The sequence below is a fragment of the Fistularia commersonii genome, chromosome 32, assembly GCF_037954325.1.
Source record: "Fistularia commersonii isolate RoL2024-O1a breed Wild chromosome 32, RoL_Fcom_v1.0, whole genome shotgun sequence".
Taxonomy (NCBI): domain Eukaryota; kingdom Metazoa; phylum Chordata; class Actinopteri; order Syngnathiformes; family Fistulariidae; genus Fistularia; species Fistularia commersonii.
Window position 1 is genome coordinate 3,891,609 of NC_141315.1, and position 19,363 is coordinate 3,910,971.

Here is a 19,363-nt window from a genome sequence, read left to right on the forward strand (position 1 = left end):
AGCTGGTCTCAAATTACTTTCAGTGAGATACTGCTCAAATCAAACTAATATATCCAATGCTATTCCGACAAAACCTTAACCTTTTTTTCCAGCCGAGTCTTTTCCCCCGTTACTTAAGAGCAGAGGCGTCTGAGGTTAATGTAATTACGGTCTCTGATGGTTGTACAAATTGCAGTGTGACACACGCTCGCCTCAAATGTTCTGCGGTCGACTCTAATATCTTCTTTTATCCTCTCGCATTATGGCGACATTGGCCAGGTATGTTTCGTTATCGTTCCTGACCTTCTAACTGCATCTGTGTAATTCACATGCACCACAAGAGAGCTTCACTTCATCAGGGCGAGATATCCGCGAGCTTAAAAATAAAGATAATATTTAAACCAGACAAAGTGGCTTATAGAAATAAATACAGCAGCAGTAAGTGAGTGATGTCTCTGCCCAGTTGTTAAATCTAGCATTTGTGGTACATTTATGTTGCCCTGGAGATTCGGGCTGACATGATAGCCCCTTTCCTCATCTCTGCGCGCCCTCCCTTATGTTTCCAGTACAGTTGGCTTCCTCCCAACTCCCTCAAAAGAAGTGGATGAATTCCGAGATGTCTGATAAGCTTCAACAGAACATGATTCTTAATGAAAGAGGGAAGAAGAAGAGGCAGATGTTAACAGCTCTGTTGGATTGCCTCGGAGTCAGATCAAACATCCTAAAAGTGCAGGGAGTGCTGAATCACGTTGCGAGGCTGTTACACATTTATCTTCTCTGTTGGCTTAATTGAAATAAATGGAACCAACTGGCCGATTCAATGCAAACAAAACATCATTAGCATTGTGAAAGTTGCTTTGTAGTGTTTTTTTTTTTTTTTTTTTTTGTTGCTTCTCTTTTTCTTTTGAAATGAAGAGCCTTGAAAAGCTCTTCTCATCCTCCTGCATTTTTTTTTTCTCACTGCCACTCAAGGGATTTGGTGACACCACTAATCACTTATCTTTGTTTGTTTGTCCTCTTTCTTTCTGCCGTTTTATTGAGCCAGACTGATACATTTTCCCCACCCATCATCATGTACGAAAGTCTCTTTTGTCCCAATGTTTGTGTGTAAAACAGCAGGACCTTTGGGATCAGAGAGTAAAATATATCTTGCAACACTGGCGTAGCGTGCCAGAGGTGTCTTGATGGAGATGGAGTCATACTGAGCTAATGAAGCTCCAAACCTCAGCTATCGATCCACCTCGCAACAGTGCTTTACAGAGATAACTGAGGAGGAGAGCAGTGTGTGGCATCACGCACGCTCTGATCTGTGTGACATCTAATTCTGTGTAATGAACCCTGTGCACCAGAGAGGATGATGGGGGGCTGTCTATGGTAATGACAGGGATAGCATTGCCTGGGCGGTTCTTGAAAAGCTCTGCCACGCTGCCTGTTAGCTCACAGGACTTTTATGACAGGAGGAATTTATCACGAGAGCAAACCGCTTAATAAAACATCTTGAAACAAAGTCACGTTGCAAAAATTGTATATATGCTATGTTTTGTTTATGAAGTCCTGTGTGGTGCACTGGGATTCTTTTGCTGTTATTGTGTAATTACTTTGGGGTTCTGGGTTGTATACTTTATTTGTTTACCCCACAGAAAACAAGCAACAACTGTCGCCCGCCTGTCTTGAAGTACAAGCTGTACTCATTTGAGGATGCCGTGGAATTTTCTATCACTAAACTCCAAGTGAGGTTAAACAAAAAAAAAACATCAGAGCCGATTTAAGTAAGTTCACATGTTATTATCAAAGATAAATGTGTATTAAACACACTTCAAAACTATACTATACAGGACTGTCTCAGAAAATTGGAATATTGTGATAAAGTTCTTTATCTTCTGTAATGCAATTAAAAAAACAAAAGTTACTTTTTCATTATATTCTAACATTTTGAGATGGAATTTTTGAGTTTTCTTAAGATGTAAGCCATAATCAGCAATATTGAAATAATAAAAGGCTTGCAATATTTCAGTTGATTTGTAATGAATCCAGAGTGTATGACATTTTTGTTTTTGTAATTGAATTACAGAAGATATAGAGCTTTATCACAATATTCTAATTTTCTGAGACAGTCCTGTATACTGTATGTGTGGCAATATTTCATCCATGCAAATTCAAATATTTGTCCAGTATCTATGATATATAAGAATGCCGCCATTAATCTAAAATTCAGTTAATTCATTAGATAGTATTCTTTTCTCTGTAGCTACTTGCCTTAGCTCAAAAGCATTTCCTTTCAGCACAAATTCTGGAGTCTTGCAGTGTTAGCATTACAAATAGGAAGTACAACCAAGGCCACTTCTCACTAGCACAACACCTCCAGAACGCCTTGAGGAAATTCATTAAAATTGCATTTCCTTTCCTTTTTTTTCTACCAGGGAATTCTTTGAATATTTTTTATTTTTTTGCAAATATTTGCATGAACTAAGAATTTGTGGTTGAGGTTGATAATGAGGACATGTACCTGCAATTCAGACACTATTCAAAAACAAAAGTAAGAAGCATATTTTAAATGAACAGAAAGGTTTTAAGTCAAATGATTGAAACGTATATGATTATGGATTATACAATGAAAAAATATTAAAAAAAAAAAAGCCCTGTTCTGCTCCACTGAGGGGAAAAGTTCCCCAAGCAATTATGATGCTCATTTTGAATCTGTACTAAATATGGTGTACTGGTTTTATATCAGTCTGGATGAACCCGGATATTAACCACCATTTGGCAGAAACACACAAGCCATGTATTTTAATTTTTCCAGACCGAAGTATTTGCTCAAAGTTTTTGAATTTAAATGAGCACCTAAATGTATGCTCACATTTGCTGCGGGCTAGTTTAAATGGCTTTGCCGCTGCTGTCCTCTTTCACTTACTGTATGTAAGCAAAGCATTGGAACCTGATTTGTGTTGTGGGGCATTTTAGCATTTAAGCGCCGAAGGAACTGGAACCGTACACATCTGTATGTTGATGCAGTGTTGCTTCATCGGAAGTAGTTTAATTTAAAACAGCAGGAAGCCCTGCTTTGCTTGAGCTTAAACATGTACATCGCCCTCAACCGAAAAACAGAACACCTCCAAACAGAATGAGGAAGGTTACTTTTGACAAATAATGGCATTTTTGTAATTTCTATTTATTTATTTCTTTTGTCCAAACCCATAGCATCTGGTGACTCCATTAAGAAAATAATACCAGTATCTCCTGCAAACTATTCAGTACTATTGATTCAAAAGTAAAGACATACAATCACATGCTCAGACTTATTTGTTTGTGGAATAACTTCCCTCAAAAGTTCTGATGGGGGCGGTCATGTGATTACAACGTGTTGTACTTCATAAAATAGCTTTTCAAGTGTTGTTTGTGAAGATGAAGTGCAGTTACTATCATTATCTTTTTTAAATTGACAACTATTTTGCAATCTCTCAATGTCTCTTTGTCTTTAACAAGGATAACATGGGTGCCTTATGGAATTATTAAAGTTGACCTAACTTTGACTATTTTTACTGGACAACGCTTTGTTTTATTTTTTTAAGTCTGAAGAGGTCCGCGGGCAGCTGTCTGACAAACAACTGTGTACACTACCTACATGCCTACACACTTGCATACACAGACACACACACACACACACACACACACACACACAAACACGCGAAACACACAGCAGACAGAGCAACAATAGCTTGGTTTTGTGGCCATCTGGTGAATGCTGGCAATATCCGCTTTCTCTATTATTTGGTTCACCAGCTCCTGATGGAAAAGCTTTGCTCACTGGCTAGTCACTAACTAGTTTCTACTTGATGCTTAGCAAGTTGCCAAAAACTGGTTTATTAACACACATTTGTGCTAAGATGGAAGAAAATGATGCATGCAGAAACCGGGAGTCAACCGGAATGCAAAATAAAGAGATGATCCCGATAGCGAATGTTCACGAAAGATGTCAAAATACTTAGCAAAGCTGATGGGCAGGTCTCATCGTGAGACTTTATTTTGCAAAAATGATCACGTTGTTTAGACATCTTAGAGAAACTTGCAAAACATCAACTTAAAGATTTAGAAGTCTAGGTAAAGTTATAGGATTGTAGGAATTTATTGTTTTCATTGAGGTGATGATAGTTCAAATCCCTTCCTTCCTTCCTGAGTAATAGGAAGTGTCAAACAAAACCCTTGTGACACAGTACTTTGAACACTCCTCTGTATCCCTGCAGAATTAAAATAGCCCTGGTAGAGAGGGGAAAAAAAAGCTTTTCCTTTTCCATGACCACCTCTGCTGCTGGTGTAAATGAAAATGCCCTTCCCAAAATAGATCATTTCTACCCTTCAGATGTCCACTTTTATTTTAAGCCCGGTGACACCACGCCATCCATCACACTCCAGCCTTTCAAATGTGAACAGCCCTGGGAGGGGAAAACACTGATGTGATGCAGGGAAAATGTGATGATGTGTTTCTGCTGTGTGGTTGTTTGGGCCTCTGTGGTTGGATTGCCACTAATTTCATCTCAGAGTAGCATTTAGGCATTTTCTTTGTGTGAGTTAAGTAGAAATCATTGAAAATGAATGCCTTGCTTTTCTCACCCTTCCCTTAAATTACAACTTGACATGGCCAAACATCGTTCTGCATTATTGTCTGCCAGGGGCAAGCATTTCTGAATACTTTATTGAATGTTTTGGCTGGGTGGAAATTGTACTTAGTGAGCAAGCACTTTGATCATCTTGACCTGGAAATGTGATAGTTATGCCACTTCATTGGGCTCTCTGACACGTGGGAAACGCGATCCGGTATTCTTGATACATGATATATACTGCAGCACTAAAGACTTAACTTCTCCTGTTTCGTAGCCAACTGAGGCTACCGATGGGAACTGGAATTTCACTTGGCTCAGCCCGTGGCTCCCCCCGCGAACAACTGGAGTCACAATATTGGGAGGCTGGTGGAAAAAAGTGACCCGCGTGACTTTTATGAACGGGATTCCAGTAACATTACTTTGACCTCAAACAGACACGCAAAAACTGTTTTCCGGCTGGCAGTGACCGCTCATGCATTTCTGCATCATTTAAGGACAGATATACTGTTGAACTGAAGCTCCTTAGGGTATCAAATAGGTATATCAGTGTTATGTTTTGTCCGTTTTCTGTTTGTTTGTGTTTTTTATCATTTGTTTCATTAATTTCTGTTAAACGGTTAACTTTATTTGGGCTTAAAGATAAAGTAAATGGCCTCCACTTGTTTAGCACTTTCACACCTTGTAGTTTCAGAGCGCTTTACACCAGATTGCGGTCTCCATTCACACGCTGAATGTTGTCATGCAAGGGACTAACCAGCCCGTTGGGAGCAACAAGGGGTTAAGTGTCTTGCCACGGGACGCTTCAGCATGCAGACAGGAGGAGCCGCTAAAATGAGGCATGCCTGCCCTACAACAATAATATTGATGAAAACTTTCCCGTCAGAATAAAGTACCGCTTAAATTCACATATGACATAAGTTTAGTAATCTCTCGAGAAAATGCGTCAGTATCGTGTCTGGTTCAGTGGAAACAGTGACGAAGTCACGCTGTATATCAATACTTCTCTGTGTCACTATTTCCACCCAGGTTCACACTCATTTACGTAGCACAGTCAGCTGGTTCAATCTACAGATTTTCATCTGTGCAATGTTAACACAATAGCAACAGCTTTGCAAGTGACGGCATTTTAAGGGTTCAGCAGCAGAAGGAGCCGTTCTCTTGATCAAATCAACAAACAATTCCGGGATTCCTGCTAGACCGACAGGTTTTTGCATTTGGGTCATCGTAGGCGTTCTATCTGAAAGCATCCATTTCCTCTGGTGATAAGGTATCAAAAGCTTGTCTTGGCTTAGTCTATTACTTGTGCATGACTCATTCATAAAATCAAACTTTTCATTTTATCAGCCTACCGCACTGAAAAAGTAGTTTCAATCAAAGCAAAAATATGGCATATTTGTATAGTTGTCTTATTTTTCCCGAGTCGGCGCTTGGACTTTTTTCATTTCAGCATCATTAAATCAGACATATAATCATGAGAACTTTATGATATCACAAGCATATTTATACAGGAGTCAGTTCATGTTTTTCAGATCAGTCTCCAGAGCACTTTAATGTAATGACATTGGCCGTAACAGCGGGGTTAGAAGGAAATTATAGAGCCGGTGTGTGATTAGGAAAACTGTGGCATGGCTTTCAAAGTTCACCCTCTCGTCAGATATTTGATCGAGTCGGCGGCCTTTGATCAGTGTTAATATTACGGCCACCATGACAGTTTATTTTCAACTTCCAAAGAAAGACCACTTGTGTCAGAAAACAATCTCCCCCTCCTGTGACACGTTGGCACACCGCAAAAGAAAAATGTCAAGGTCAGTGATGGGCCATTAGCCCGGAGTGAGTTTCCTTTGTACCCTCGCATCCACTGAAAACAGCCTTTTAGTCTCAACAGATGGGACCTTAGCACAGCAACCTCAGGTGCTCACTTGGGCCCAAACTTTGAAATGTGAAAAATTAAAAAAAAAAGCATCGGAAGCGCCGGATTGCATTTGAATGGTACACGGGGGGAAGACGATTGAAGAATTCTACTCAGCATCTCTGTGTTGCTATGCCTTGTCTGTTTGATTGACTGTTCAGTCAACCTCTATTCATCCGTCCATTACGTCAACGTCTTTTTTTCACAAACGTTGCTCTTCCACCGTGCAAATGTCATCGCGATTTATTGGGAACTACGCTTCAGCTCGTAATAGACGCTTTTCAGACAGATTAAATGTATCAGTGAGTTGAAACTTTCCTTTCCTCCGACCCCCCCCCACCCCACCTCACCCCCTGTCCCTATTGTGACACAGTGGTTTTACAGAGCAGCTTGTTGCTGAAAAACAAGGATGAGAAGATCAGTATCAAAGGAGAAGTGTTTTTGTGTGGCTTGCAGGAGAGTCTCGCTTCAGGTTTCCACCTGCAACACAAAGGTGTTTTCTTACCTGATTTGTATTCATTCACACAATGAGTGGACCTGCCTCTCTTGTTTCCAAGTAAGGAGAGTCCAGACGAGACTTTTGTTTGCCCTATCATCGGATACGTGCACGTAGCTTCCTCCAGTATGAGCCCTGGAGCCTGGCCACAGGGTTTGTTCTGGGTGGACTTTTTTTTTTTTCCTGCCCTCTTTCCTTTTTCTTTGTTTTGCTTCTGTGTTGTTTCAATAATACCATGCCTTGTCACCCTAGAATTTCCTTGTCAGGATCCAAAACCCGCAAATTAGCTGTTTAAAGTGTTTCACAACATAGTAGCCTGTTTTTCAGTCACATTCAATGCTGTCAATAACAGGTAATGCTTCCTTTACAGGGGTGCCGTTCGGATTATTTCCTTTGGTTCGGTTCAAGTCAGTCAAACTGAGAATATGACCGAAATAAATATTATTGTCTTGTTTTCAGGGTTTTTTCCTGACTGTTTCCCCGGAATCAATCCTCAAAGTGGCAAAGCACGCTGCAGAGAACAACAAAATCTTCTGCATGAACCTCTCAGCACCTTTCATCAGCCAGTTCTTTAAAGAGCCATTGATGAAGGTCATGCCTTGTGTTGACATTTTGTTCGGCAATGAGACGGTAAGTGAAACAAAACAAATGTTCTATCTTGATATTCCCTATGAGAGTTTAGATTTTCATCTAATATTGTGGCTGGACTCAGCCAGCCCAAATGATTATCTTTTGATACGCAGAACTCGGTTCTGACGATAAACCTCCTGGCTGTTTTTCTATTAAAATAACAAGTTACTCAAGGGATTCTTCAGCCTCTCTGGAAGTATATTTTTTTTTTCCAGTTGAACACTTCATTGTCTCACTTTGTTTAGAGTGATACTGAGTTTCATTTATCCAGTTTCACTGTTGTCATTCATTCCTCAATCTCCATTTAACTCGGCACCTACCTACCGCTGCCTTATAAAGCGATGAATAACAATTGCCCTAATAATCATTCATCTCAATACCGTCACTATTCATTGTCATTTTTTTTATTCCTCCCGCTCTTATAAAATAGAGAAGGTAGGCGGAGGATAAGCCGGGTTGAGGTGGTCTTCTCAAGTCACGAGCACCTCAAGTGGGTGGGATGGAAAGACAGGACCAACAAGGTCCTCTTTTTTTTGGGAGGAGAATGTCTCCACAAAGCCGGGCAAGAATAGATGAAGCTGATCAGTATTTGGAGATTTATTACAGTTGCTGACTTTAGTTTTTCCAGCATAGGACCTCCTGTTTACATCTATATCTCTCTTGCTCCCTAATTGCTGTGAGGAATGATTCTGTCTCCTGAACCGCAGCGTACATTTTGCAAACATTATGTATTTTCAGGTGGGTGGTACTGTAACTGTTTGCCTATGAAGTTCGCTTGCACCTCCAGTCATTACAGTTTAACAACTTTGGATAATTGCAATGTATGTTTGTTGAAAAAGATTATCTTTTGTAGATTCTGTCAGGGCTTGTTCTCCAGATTCAAACCCGAGTAAAACCACCAAAATAAGCGCTTCGATGGGAAACAGAGCAGATATTCACCCCTCTGCTGCCTCAAGCAGTGAGGTCTTCCAGGGTCTGTACTGAACTAATGCCTGTCCAGAGTGTTTTGACTCCTTTTAGCCTTCCCCCTTGTCGGCCGCTGGGAGGAGGGAGGAGGGAGCAGGGAATGACTGCTCATACAGTCGAGCACCAGACCTCCCATTGTGCACAAGCCAGACAGGTTGGCGGTCATGCTGTAGTGCGCCCTGCCCCCCCACCCCGGCCCCTCGGCCCCCCAGCCTCGCCCCAGCCATCCTCACCCCGATTTCCAACCCCCACCTCCCTAATGTTATGGATCAGCATCAGCCTGCAATGCTTTCATAACAAGTCAGTGACAGTTAGTTTCATGCAAACTGACTCCGATAGCCTCGCAGGATGTACCGTCCGGGAAGGCTAATGTGTCTGCTTGGATCTGACGTCCTCTCCCACACTTACTGCACTTCATTGTGCTGAGAGCAGAGGCAAACAGACAAATATTTTGAAAACTGCAAAATCAGATTAGTTGATAGTGACTCGTTTTGTGTGTCGTTTTAACCGAAATTGAAACCTCGAAATTAAGTACTAGTTAAGGACAAGTTACCAAAGTCTTGGATCACAATTCCCATTTGAGCATTTGACATTCCAGAACAGTCGTGCAACACCAAAGACTCCAAAATATGTAAATACCCTCTGGTGCTCTTTTTTTTTTTTTTTCTTTTTGCCTGCCTCTGATGTTGAAATATGCCTGTGTTTCTAAGTGAGTCTACCCTGGGTAATTCTGCTATAATTTGATCCTGCTGGTACTTGTCTGAAACCTGGCATCAGCAGGCTGTGCCTGACCTATCAGCATCCTCTTACTTATATAACAGTTTTCTATCCATTCTGTAATTACTGCCTTTTTGGGTCATAGTGTAATTCCTGTTCACTCGCTGGTGGGAAGGCGGAGAGGCTAGGAAGGAAGAGCGTTGCCAAGGCTTCCGAGACGGCCGATGGAGATGCGTAGACTTCAGATGCTACTTCATTTAATTGGCTAACATGTTGTGTGATAACCTGGGAACAGCCCGGGCTTAATTGAGTCCTCCTGTGCTGTCCCCCTCTGACTACCTGACATGGAACTCAGGGCATTGCATTTCCTTCCATTTAATGGCTGCAGTTAATTAGGCCCGAATGAGGGAATCATTACTGCTGGAAAAACCACATGCCAGTGGATTTGCCGATAAAATTAGCCACAATTTGCTTTTGCTATTTGAGCATAAGAGATAAACCACACAAAGGGGGGAAAGGATTGGATCATTACTGTCAAATTGGTATTATGGAATTTAAGTCCCATCATAGACAAATGGAATGATTAATCGAGACTCAATTAATCCCCTTGACTGATGTTTTTAAGCCTGGATTCATTGCCGCCTAAATTTAGATCTTTTCATGTCCTTGGACTCTTTTTGTATCTGTGCAAACGTGTTTCCTTAATGAAAGGATACCACGGATGTGAAGCATTTTTGCCCCATAGCCAACCGGCCTGCTCTTCTGTCATTTAACATTATATAGTACCATCGTACAAGAGGTGGTATTATGTTAAATGGCGTCGCCTTCCGTGCCTTCCAAAGTGTTCTCCAGCTCCACACTCAGAGGGAGCTTATTTATATGGGCTCCGGTCTCGTCTTCCAAACGAGAGACAGCCATTGTAATTGAATACTCAATAGGTGAGCCATTTAACAAAAGTGGAAATGGCATTCAGCTATGTATTAATGTGCTTTGCTGAGGCGAAAGGAACCGTCATCATTTCAGTGTTCAAGCTGTTTTAAAAGGGCATTTAGTCTTCCATCACTCCAGGCCATGAGAGCAAAATGACATGGGTTTCTTCATCCTCAGTACTGTTCGAATGTTTCTCGCCTAATATTTTGTATGGTTATCTTGCATATTTTCCCATCCGTCCCTCAGCACCTCTCTGTGATCTAGGTGGAGGAATACAAGCAGCTCTACAGAAGGTTATTGTCACGAAAAGCCCCTCAGGCGTTTTGGCTTTCAGCCCTATTTTTCTCCATCTGCATGGAGTTGTGCGTGCGTGCATCCGTGCGTGTGGCATGTGTGTGTGTGTGTGTGATGTCTGTATGGAGGGGGTTTAATGATTTTTCCAGGACTGGCTGAAGTAGGTGGATATAAAATATATATATATATATATATATATATATTTTTTACACATATACACACAGTATATATCATACGAGCAGGTAGGAAAAAAGCGCCAGACAATGGCAGTATACGAGCAATACGCCGTCTCTTCCTAAAAACTGCCTTCTCCCCAGATTCGTCATCTGGCTTTGTTTGTTTGATAGACTGCTTGGAAGCCTTATCTCTTTGGCGAGGCCCATGGCTGTTTATCGCCTTGGTGACGTGTGTGAGACCGTGGAAGTGCATGCACTCCGCTGTCAGTATGTGTGGGTGATGGCAAGTTCACTAAAGACCCCTTAGGGTATGAACGGTGTTCTCGCAAAAAAAAAAAAAAAGGGAGAAAGAATTTCCCCTTGACAGCTCACCCACAGCAGTGTGGAGATGTGCTTCTCAACTGTGGCTTCCGGAAAATATCCCGTCTCACCGCCTAAAACAAAGAGATGTGCGAGCCAGATTAGCGTATTACAGAAACAGCTTTCCTTTTATGCTCTTCTCTCTCCTCCTGTCAGAGCTGTCTGCAGAGAACAGTGAAGAACATGAGACATTAACCTCTATGTGTTTATTCACAAGGCCCCACAGGCCAACTGGGAGGATGAACACAGAACCATCTCTAAAGCCAGTGAAGCAGAACAATCACAATGTGTCATTGGAGGAAAAGACATGAAGTATTAGCTGCTGCTCTCCTTTGTGTCTTTCACAACTGAATTTTAATTGAATGTGCTATTTCTGTGATGAGTCACAAGCCTTCCGTTCAGAGCCAGAGTACATTGACCTTCAGTGTGACGTACAGTCAGTGAGCGTGATGAGTCATAGTGCGCGTTAGCTGTGAAAAATAGCTAAATGCAAAAGCTGTTTTGTTTTTAATGTGTTTTACCTTTAATTTTGGATGGATAGTCTCCAACTTCTTCGTAAGAGTTCTGACTGAATAAAATAAAACATGCATATCTGCCACAGGAAATTCTGAATCTCTGACCTTTACTTTCTTCTTGTATAAATGCATTAATAAAAATGACTTTTTAAAGAAAGGACAGAAGATCATGAATGCCCTTCATCTACATGTGCACCAGATTTCACTGCGTTATCCAACTTTTAGTGAGGTTACTTAAAGCCACACACTCTTAGTCACATGGTGGCGTTCGTCGAAACGTCCGTAATTCACCGAGATCATTAGAGGGTCATAAAAATTGTCACAATGTTCTCTGAAAACAATTTGTGAGATACTTTGCCCGGAGGAACGCATTTCTATAACTTTGCCTTTCATACGTCGGCGCTGCAAGCATCGTCATTTCTCCAATAAAACATTGAGAACAGGAAGCACAACTAACAAGCATCAAACTGTTGCTTTCAGGTGACACCTATGGCACTAGACGTCATCTGTAGGTGTCATCTATAAGGGGTCATGAGAAAACTTTTTGAGGCTTTTAAGCAACACTTGTCACTTCCCTGCTTACAGGATGCAGACACATATCAGAAGCTCTCTTAATCATTTTTTCTTAGTTACCTAGAATAATTTGTTGATCTATAGTTTGACAAACCCGATAAATACCAATTGGCAAGAAAACAATTTCCTTTAAATTAACTTTGCAAAAAGGAGTGTCCTTTAAAATTTACCTTTTTTGTTCAGTGTCACAAATGCTTCAAAGTGGATTTTTATGAAATTGCAATGAAATGCAATACCTGAAATATCAATGTTAATAACTTATATTCCTGGATTACAAAAATACCCAACCACTAATCTAGGGCAGGTGAAGGTCAAAAAAAAAATAAAATAAAAAAATAAAAAATAAAAAAATATATATATATACATATAAATTTTATAAGCTCTCTATTCACAGGACACCAACTAATGAAGTCAGAGTAAGAGATCTGCTCTGCATGAACTAAATGCCTAATCTATGGGAGTCTGTGGAAGCCTGGCAAAAAAAATTGTATTCAAAATACGCGAGTCAATTCAAGGAAGTAGCCTGTTAGCCAATTTGTTTTTGTGGGTGAAGCCAAAAAGACCTACTGTATTCTGTGACAAAGACAAATACATACAACTAAATAGATGATATCCTTGATATAGTCTTCTTCTTTCGGCTTTTCCCTTCAGGGGTCGCCACAGCGAATCAACTTTCTCCATCCATCGCTATTCTCTGTATCCTCCTCTCTCACACCAACTACCTTCATATCCTCTCTCACTACGTCCATAAATCTTCTCCTTGGTCTTCCTCGAGACCTCTTGCCTGGCAGCTCCAATTCCAGCATCCGTCTACCAATATATTCACTATCCCTCCTCTGTACATGACCGAACCATCTCAGTCTGGCTTCTCTGACCTTCTCTCCAAAACATCTAACATGTGCTGTTCCTCTGATAGACTCATTCCTGATCCTATCCATCCTGGTCACTCCCAAAGAGAACCTCAACATCGTCATCTCTGCAACCTCTAGTTCTGCCTCCTGCCTTTCATCATTGTAACTGTTTCAAGGCCATACAGCATCGCTGGTCTTACCACTGTCTTTTACACCTTTCCTTTCATTCTGGCTGATAGTATTTTATCACATAATACCCCTGACACTTTTCTCCAACCATGCCAACCTGCTTGGACCCGTCTCCTCACCTGTTTTCCACACTCTCCGTTGCCCTGGACTGTTGACCTCAAGTACCTATAATCCTCCAGCTTCTTGAGCTCCACTCCCTGTAGCCTCACCATTCCACCCAAGTTCCTCTCTTTCACACACATATATATTTTGTCTTGCTGCGACTAACTTTCATTCCTCTCCTTTCCAGTGCATAGCTCCACCTCTAGATTTTCCTCTACCTGTTTTCTGCTCCCAGATCACAATGTCATCTGCAAACATCATGGTCCATGGTCCATGATTACTGTCTAACCTCATCTGTCAGCCTGTCCATCACCATTGCGAACAAGAAGGGGCTCAGAGCTGATCCCTGATGGAGTCCCATCTCCACCTTGAACTTCTCTGTTACCCCTACAGCACAACATACCACTGTATCACAGCTAGTATACATGTCCTGCACTAGTTTAACATACTTCTCTGCCACTCCAGACTTCCTCATACAATACCAGAGCTCCTCTCTTGAAAATCAGAAAATCTACCGCTGCCTCTCCTAGACACTTCCACACCTCCATGGGTATATCATCAGGACCAACTGCTTTTTCACTCTTCATCCTCTTCAATGCCTTCCTCACTTCACTATCACTAATTTGTGCTACTATGTGGTCTACAATAGTCACCTTTCTACCCTTGCCTCTCCTTCATTTTCCCCATTCATCAGCTCTTCAAAGTATTCTTACCATCTTCCCATCACTCTTCTAGCATCTGTCAATACATTTCCATATCTGTCCTTAATCACCCAGACCTGTTTTAAATCCTCTCCATCATTATCTCTCTGTTTCGCCAACCTGTATAGATCATTCTCACCCTCCTTAGTATCCAACCGAGCATACAAGTCATCGTATGCCCTTTGTTTTGCCTTTGCTATCTCTATCTTTACCTTAAGTTGTATCTCCCTGTACTCCTGTCTGTTCTCTTCAGTCCTCTCAGTATCCCACTTCTTCTTTGCTAACCGCTTTCTCTGTATATACTCCTGCACTTCCTCATTCCACCACCAAGTCTCCTTATCTACTTTCCTTCCAGATGACACACCAATTAGTCTTCTACCTGTCTCCCTGGTAACACTAGCTGTTGTTGTCCAATCATCTGGAAGCTCACCCTGACCACCCAGACCCTTTCTCAACTCCTCCCTGAAAACCATGCAACACTCCTCCCTTTTCAGCTTCCACCACTTTGTCCTCTGCTCCACCTTTGTTTTCTTCATCTTCCTTGTCATCAGAGTTATCCTACAAACCACCATCCTATGGTGTCTGGCTACACTCTTCTGAAAACGCCCTCCTCCTCTTCTTGTTCTTGTTCTTGACCCACAGTAGCCCAATTTCCACTGGTACCCCATAGGTCATCAGTACCAATAGCGGTCGTCATTAACCCGGTCCGCGACCGATGCGGTATGATATGGTTATGGTTGACTCGCATGTTTGGTTTTGGCAAAAGTTTTATGCCGGATGCCCTTCCTGACGCAACCCTGTGCATTTATCCGTGGTCGGGACCGGCGCAGGGAGACACTGCTCCGTCCCCCCCAAGCCAGGCTTGGGGAGACACGGGCCAGTGCCGCCCTGAGGCTGCATTAATATCCTTGATATAGTAGACCACAAATAATGGAAAGAGGAGTTTCACTTACAGGTCACAGACCACAGATCAGGAGGTTTCCATAGGAACTGCTGTAATCCCTGTTTGGTTGAATTTGTATATACAGCAGGTGATTAAAAAGTGCCCCTTTACAATTTTTTTTATATAGAGCAAACCATGTCGATGCAATTTGGCACCGTCAAGTGAATTTATTTCCCATAGGAGAAGTACTGTTTAAACACCACAGTGTTTTCAATGAGCTGTTCTGGCCGTCCCTTATACGCAGATGTCGATATGGTGCAATGACGACCTCCATCGCACGCTCATTGGCTGAAGATCATTTTCCTTTGTCTCAATTACTTTTATTCAGCTGGCCTGGTATAGCGCCGTTATATTATTTCTACCCTGGAAATGCTCTGTAAAAGCGGCGAGTTACAATCAAAGTGCTGACTGTTGTCCAAGTTTGTAATGAAATATTTACTGGCTTTGGCAAAGAAAAAAATCACTAGAAAATGCATGGCTTTTTTGCCTTTTTTAAAATTGTGTTCTTTATTTCAAAGGCTGAATTGGAATCACTTTCAAAGGTTTTGAAAATGTCAAAGGGCACCGTTGCAGAATCCAGCAAGTGTTAATTCAATGATAGTGTAACAGCTCCAAAGAAAATCAGCTTTTTGTAGACATGCAGAGGGAAGATTCAGTGCGGGAGAAAGATGACCAACATTGCTCTGTTTTTCCTGGCTTGACTCTTAGCGAGTCATGGTAGTTTGGGAGCCAGTATGGCTCCACCAGGGGAGTCCGACTAACCGCTGTAATTGTGATTTGCTTAAGCCGCCTTCCTCAACTCTAGGACTGAACAATGAAATATTTGAAAATGCCAGGGTTAAGGGAGAGGGTCCTTGGCAGTTTGTTGTGAAATGCAAGACAAGAGAGCATCTTTAAAGAGGAGATTGATAGAAAGCCATCCAGAGGGGCAGCCAGGGCTCACACTGAAGTCCCCCCGAAGGAGAATGATTATGGATGTAACAAGAGATATTGCATTTGGGAGCAGATCAATATGGCCTACATTCTGGTGGTGCTGAGGCCTGAGTATTTGTGCCACAGCAGGAGAACATGTAGGATATCTGCTTGTTGCTTGAGGGACATGCAGTAGTTTGAGTACTAGTGGGCTTCCCAGATACCCTCACAATCTTCATGCCTGCCCTTCTGCCAAATAACCGCTGCTTGGAGTTTGGCTGGTTTCCTCCCCTCCCCTTCCCCTCCTCCCCTCCGTCTCCAATCCGCTTATCCACATGGAGTTGGCAGGAGAAGTAGCCTTTGTCTACCCATGATTGTATTCCCAGCCTATACGGGTATGTTTTCCAGTGTCATTTGGATGACTCCCCTGTCCCTCGCATGGTTAGTAAATTCCGACTAATAGGATGACAAAAGTACAGTCAACAAATAATAACATACCCACCTGTAATATCAAAATCAGTTGCCCTACGCCACTGATAATAGAATCTACTGGCTTCCCCTTGAATTGAGGGAAATTATATTTTTCAAATTTATTGTCCGTCTCATAGATTGCACCATGCCAAGAATTTCCCGCTCGAACAGCCTTGTGTTTATTTTGCTCAGCATGCACCATCTATCACTTGTTAGCTATGTGCACGCATGTGAAATGATTTAACCGTGTGGTGGAGAGGCCCCCGTTCTCCATGCAGCTTTTCCTCTGGCAAACAGCCATCTTATGCCACATCAACAGATAACTTGTTGGATATCATCTCAATTTTTGTATGGCCAATTTATTCAGAAAAAGCTCTCATGTCCCCAATGCTTGCACATGGTCTGAATTATTCTGAGAGCTTTTTTTCCTCCCTGGGTTTTTCATTGTCTGAAGCATGCAAGTTCCTGCAGAGCAAATCTTTGTTTCTCATTAAGAGGTAAATAGAGCAGGCCAAATGTTCGCATGTTTATTATACACAGGAGGTCATGGTCACTGTTCTCAACAGTTCAGTGCAGATGAAAGTAGTTTGCTTTCTTGGCCTTTGCTTGCAGCGCCTGCAAGCCAGCGTCTGTTGTGTTTACTTGATAATAAGTTGCAAGAAACTGACGGACTGTCACATTTCAACCAAGTTCATAAACAGTAACCTTTGCATGATTTAAAGATATTATTTGAAGGGCTACTTTGTCCAAAACACCAAATCAATGATAATAAAGTACTGTAAAAAAAATCTTTTTTGGTGTGTTTTTATATAGTTGTATTTCTTCTGTGTCATCTCAAAACATAAAACTTGACGACACTCATTTGAACAGCTCAGGTTTCCTAAAAATTGTTTCTGAAGGTTTTGGATCTGATTAAGTTTAGCCCAATAGCAAAGTCAATGTATTGAATCAGGAGTGTGATACTGAAATATATAAATGAAGTAAATGGTTTATGTCGTAAAAGCAATCAGGCCTCCTTTCTGATTTCAAACAGAAATTCAAATAGATTGAGGGTCACAAGCAGTCGTTTGAAGCTCATCTGTTGATATAACCAGTCAATAAACAATTTTTCCCTCATTCAGTGTTGACAGACAGCCAGTCTCTGTTAGTCAGACGTCTCAGGTCTCCCCTTTGTTAGAGCCTGGGGGTGAGATGTGTGATAGAGCCCCTTAGTGCTGATAAGGGCATCAACTGATAACTGACTCCCCGTACGCAAGGCTGCTACTAGTGTTGCCGTTGCTTCCATTAACCCCACCGGAGTGAATGAATGGCTGCCTGCTCCCCCTCAACCCCCCTGCTCTATTTGAGGTTACATCCTCCATTCTGAGCCCCTTATGCAAACCCCGCTTCCCCATTCTGAGATTGCTATCAACAAGAGATATTTATGTACTGCACATGTTTCTGATTGTTTAACCTTTGGACCTATGCTGTAGGTGGTGCTGCTGTCCCTGTGGGCTTGCTAAGAGACCTCTGCTGACCTTGTAGGCAGACTGAGATAGATGGGAACATAGGCTGTTGCTAGAGGTGTGTAATGGATTGACAGGCGAGGCACCTTGGGTCACATCGAAGCTACGGACAGCGCGGCACTTGCTGTCAAGTTTGCTAAAAAACAAAAGTACTGTAATATAAAAATTCCAAGCAGTTATTTGGGTTACCTCTTTGATACTTGCTATCCAGGGGCCTTTTCCAATTAATATGTCGGACTAATTTAACGCTAATATTAATGTGGAGGAGTTTGCACCCTATGCGCTGCTTTGTAAACTTTAGTTTAAAGCCGTTGATCAGATGTATTAGAAGTCCATAAAACTCCTAAATGTACAATATAGATTGTTTTTTGCCCAGTATACTCTTCTTCTTTTCCTTGCGGCTACTCCCCCCAGGGGTCGCCCCAGCCAATCATCTACCTCCGTCTAACTCTAACCTCTGTATCCTCTTCTCTCACGCCAACTAACTTCATGTTTTCTTTCACTACATGTCCACGGACATGCCTCCCTCCTCTTCTTCTCCATCCCCCGGTAGCCCAAATTTTCCACCGGTACCCTGTAAGCGATCAGCACCAATGGCAGTCGTTGTTTACCCAGGCATCGACCGATCCGGTATGAAAGTAGTCGATTCGATTCGCCTATTTAGTTTGGCACAAGAATTACCACGGAAGCCCTTCCCCACACAACCTTCTATATTTATCCGGACTTGGGACTGGCAGAAGGAGAACACCGGCTTGTGTCCCGTAGGGACTGCATTCTCACCCGGTGTACACTAATTCAATTCTGATTCAGTTCTCTTTCCCCCGGAAACTTTATTACAACTTCAGTTCATATAAACTAAACCACAGACACTGTGTTGCACCAATCATGTAACAGCAAATGAACTAAATCTCAAACATTTGCCTCTGAAGAAAACTGCAAATTAGCTTTATAATATTGTTCATCCTGTAGCTGAGCAGAAGCTCTCCAAATTATATCCCATTGGTACAGTGGCTAGCACTCCTGTCTCACAGCAAGAATACTCCTGGTTCACTTGTTTTGCCGTTCTTCGTTCTCCCCACGCCTGGATTGGTTTTCTCTGTATTTCCTTTCACACCAGGTTACTCCAAATTGCCCATAGGTGTGTATTGTCATATGTCTTAATAGGTAATGAACTGGCAACCAGTCCAGGGTGAACCTCCCATCACTTGGTGTCAGGTGAGATTGGCTTTTGCCCCACCTGTACCCCTGTGTGCGGGATAAGGGGTAGACTCAATGAACAAAATCACCTTGCTAATATACTGCAGACTAACAGCCAAAATGTACCACGAAGGTACATAGATACAATTTTTACAACAGAATTCTTCCATTACAATCCACAGAACCTGCTCAACCACACTTTTCCCCTCTGTGCAGTGCTCCAGAGCTTAAACTTGACTGTGTTATAAATAAGCATTGCAAAAAAAAAAAAAGTTTAACCGAACACTTCTGCATACAATAGTTAACAAGAGGCTGCAATGCACCTGTGTGTTTTTCCCATTATCTATTA

The 19,363-nt window shown here is 41.9% G+C and overlaps 1 protein-coding gene across 2 annotated transcripts in view; it reads left to right on the forward strand.

The window, feature by feature from the left end:
* Positions 1-19,363, forward strand: part of adkb (adenosine kinase b) — a 112,643-nt gene that overhangs the window by 72,629 nt on the left and 20,651 nt on the right. For both annotated transcript variants that reach the window (XM_086139566.1, XM_086139567.1), the window contains exon 7: positions 7,442-7,612. In XM_086139566.1, the coding sequence (XP_085995692.1) occupies positions 7,442-7,612 (171 nt within the window). The remainder of the gene's footprint in view (positions 1-7,441; positions 7,613-19,363) is intronic.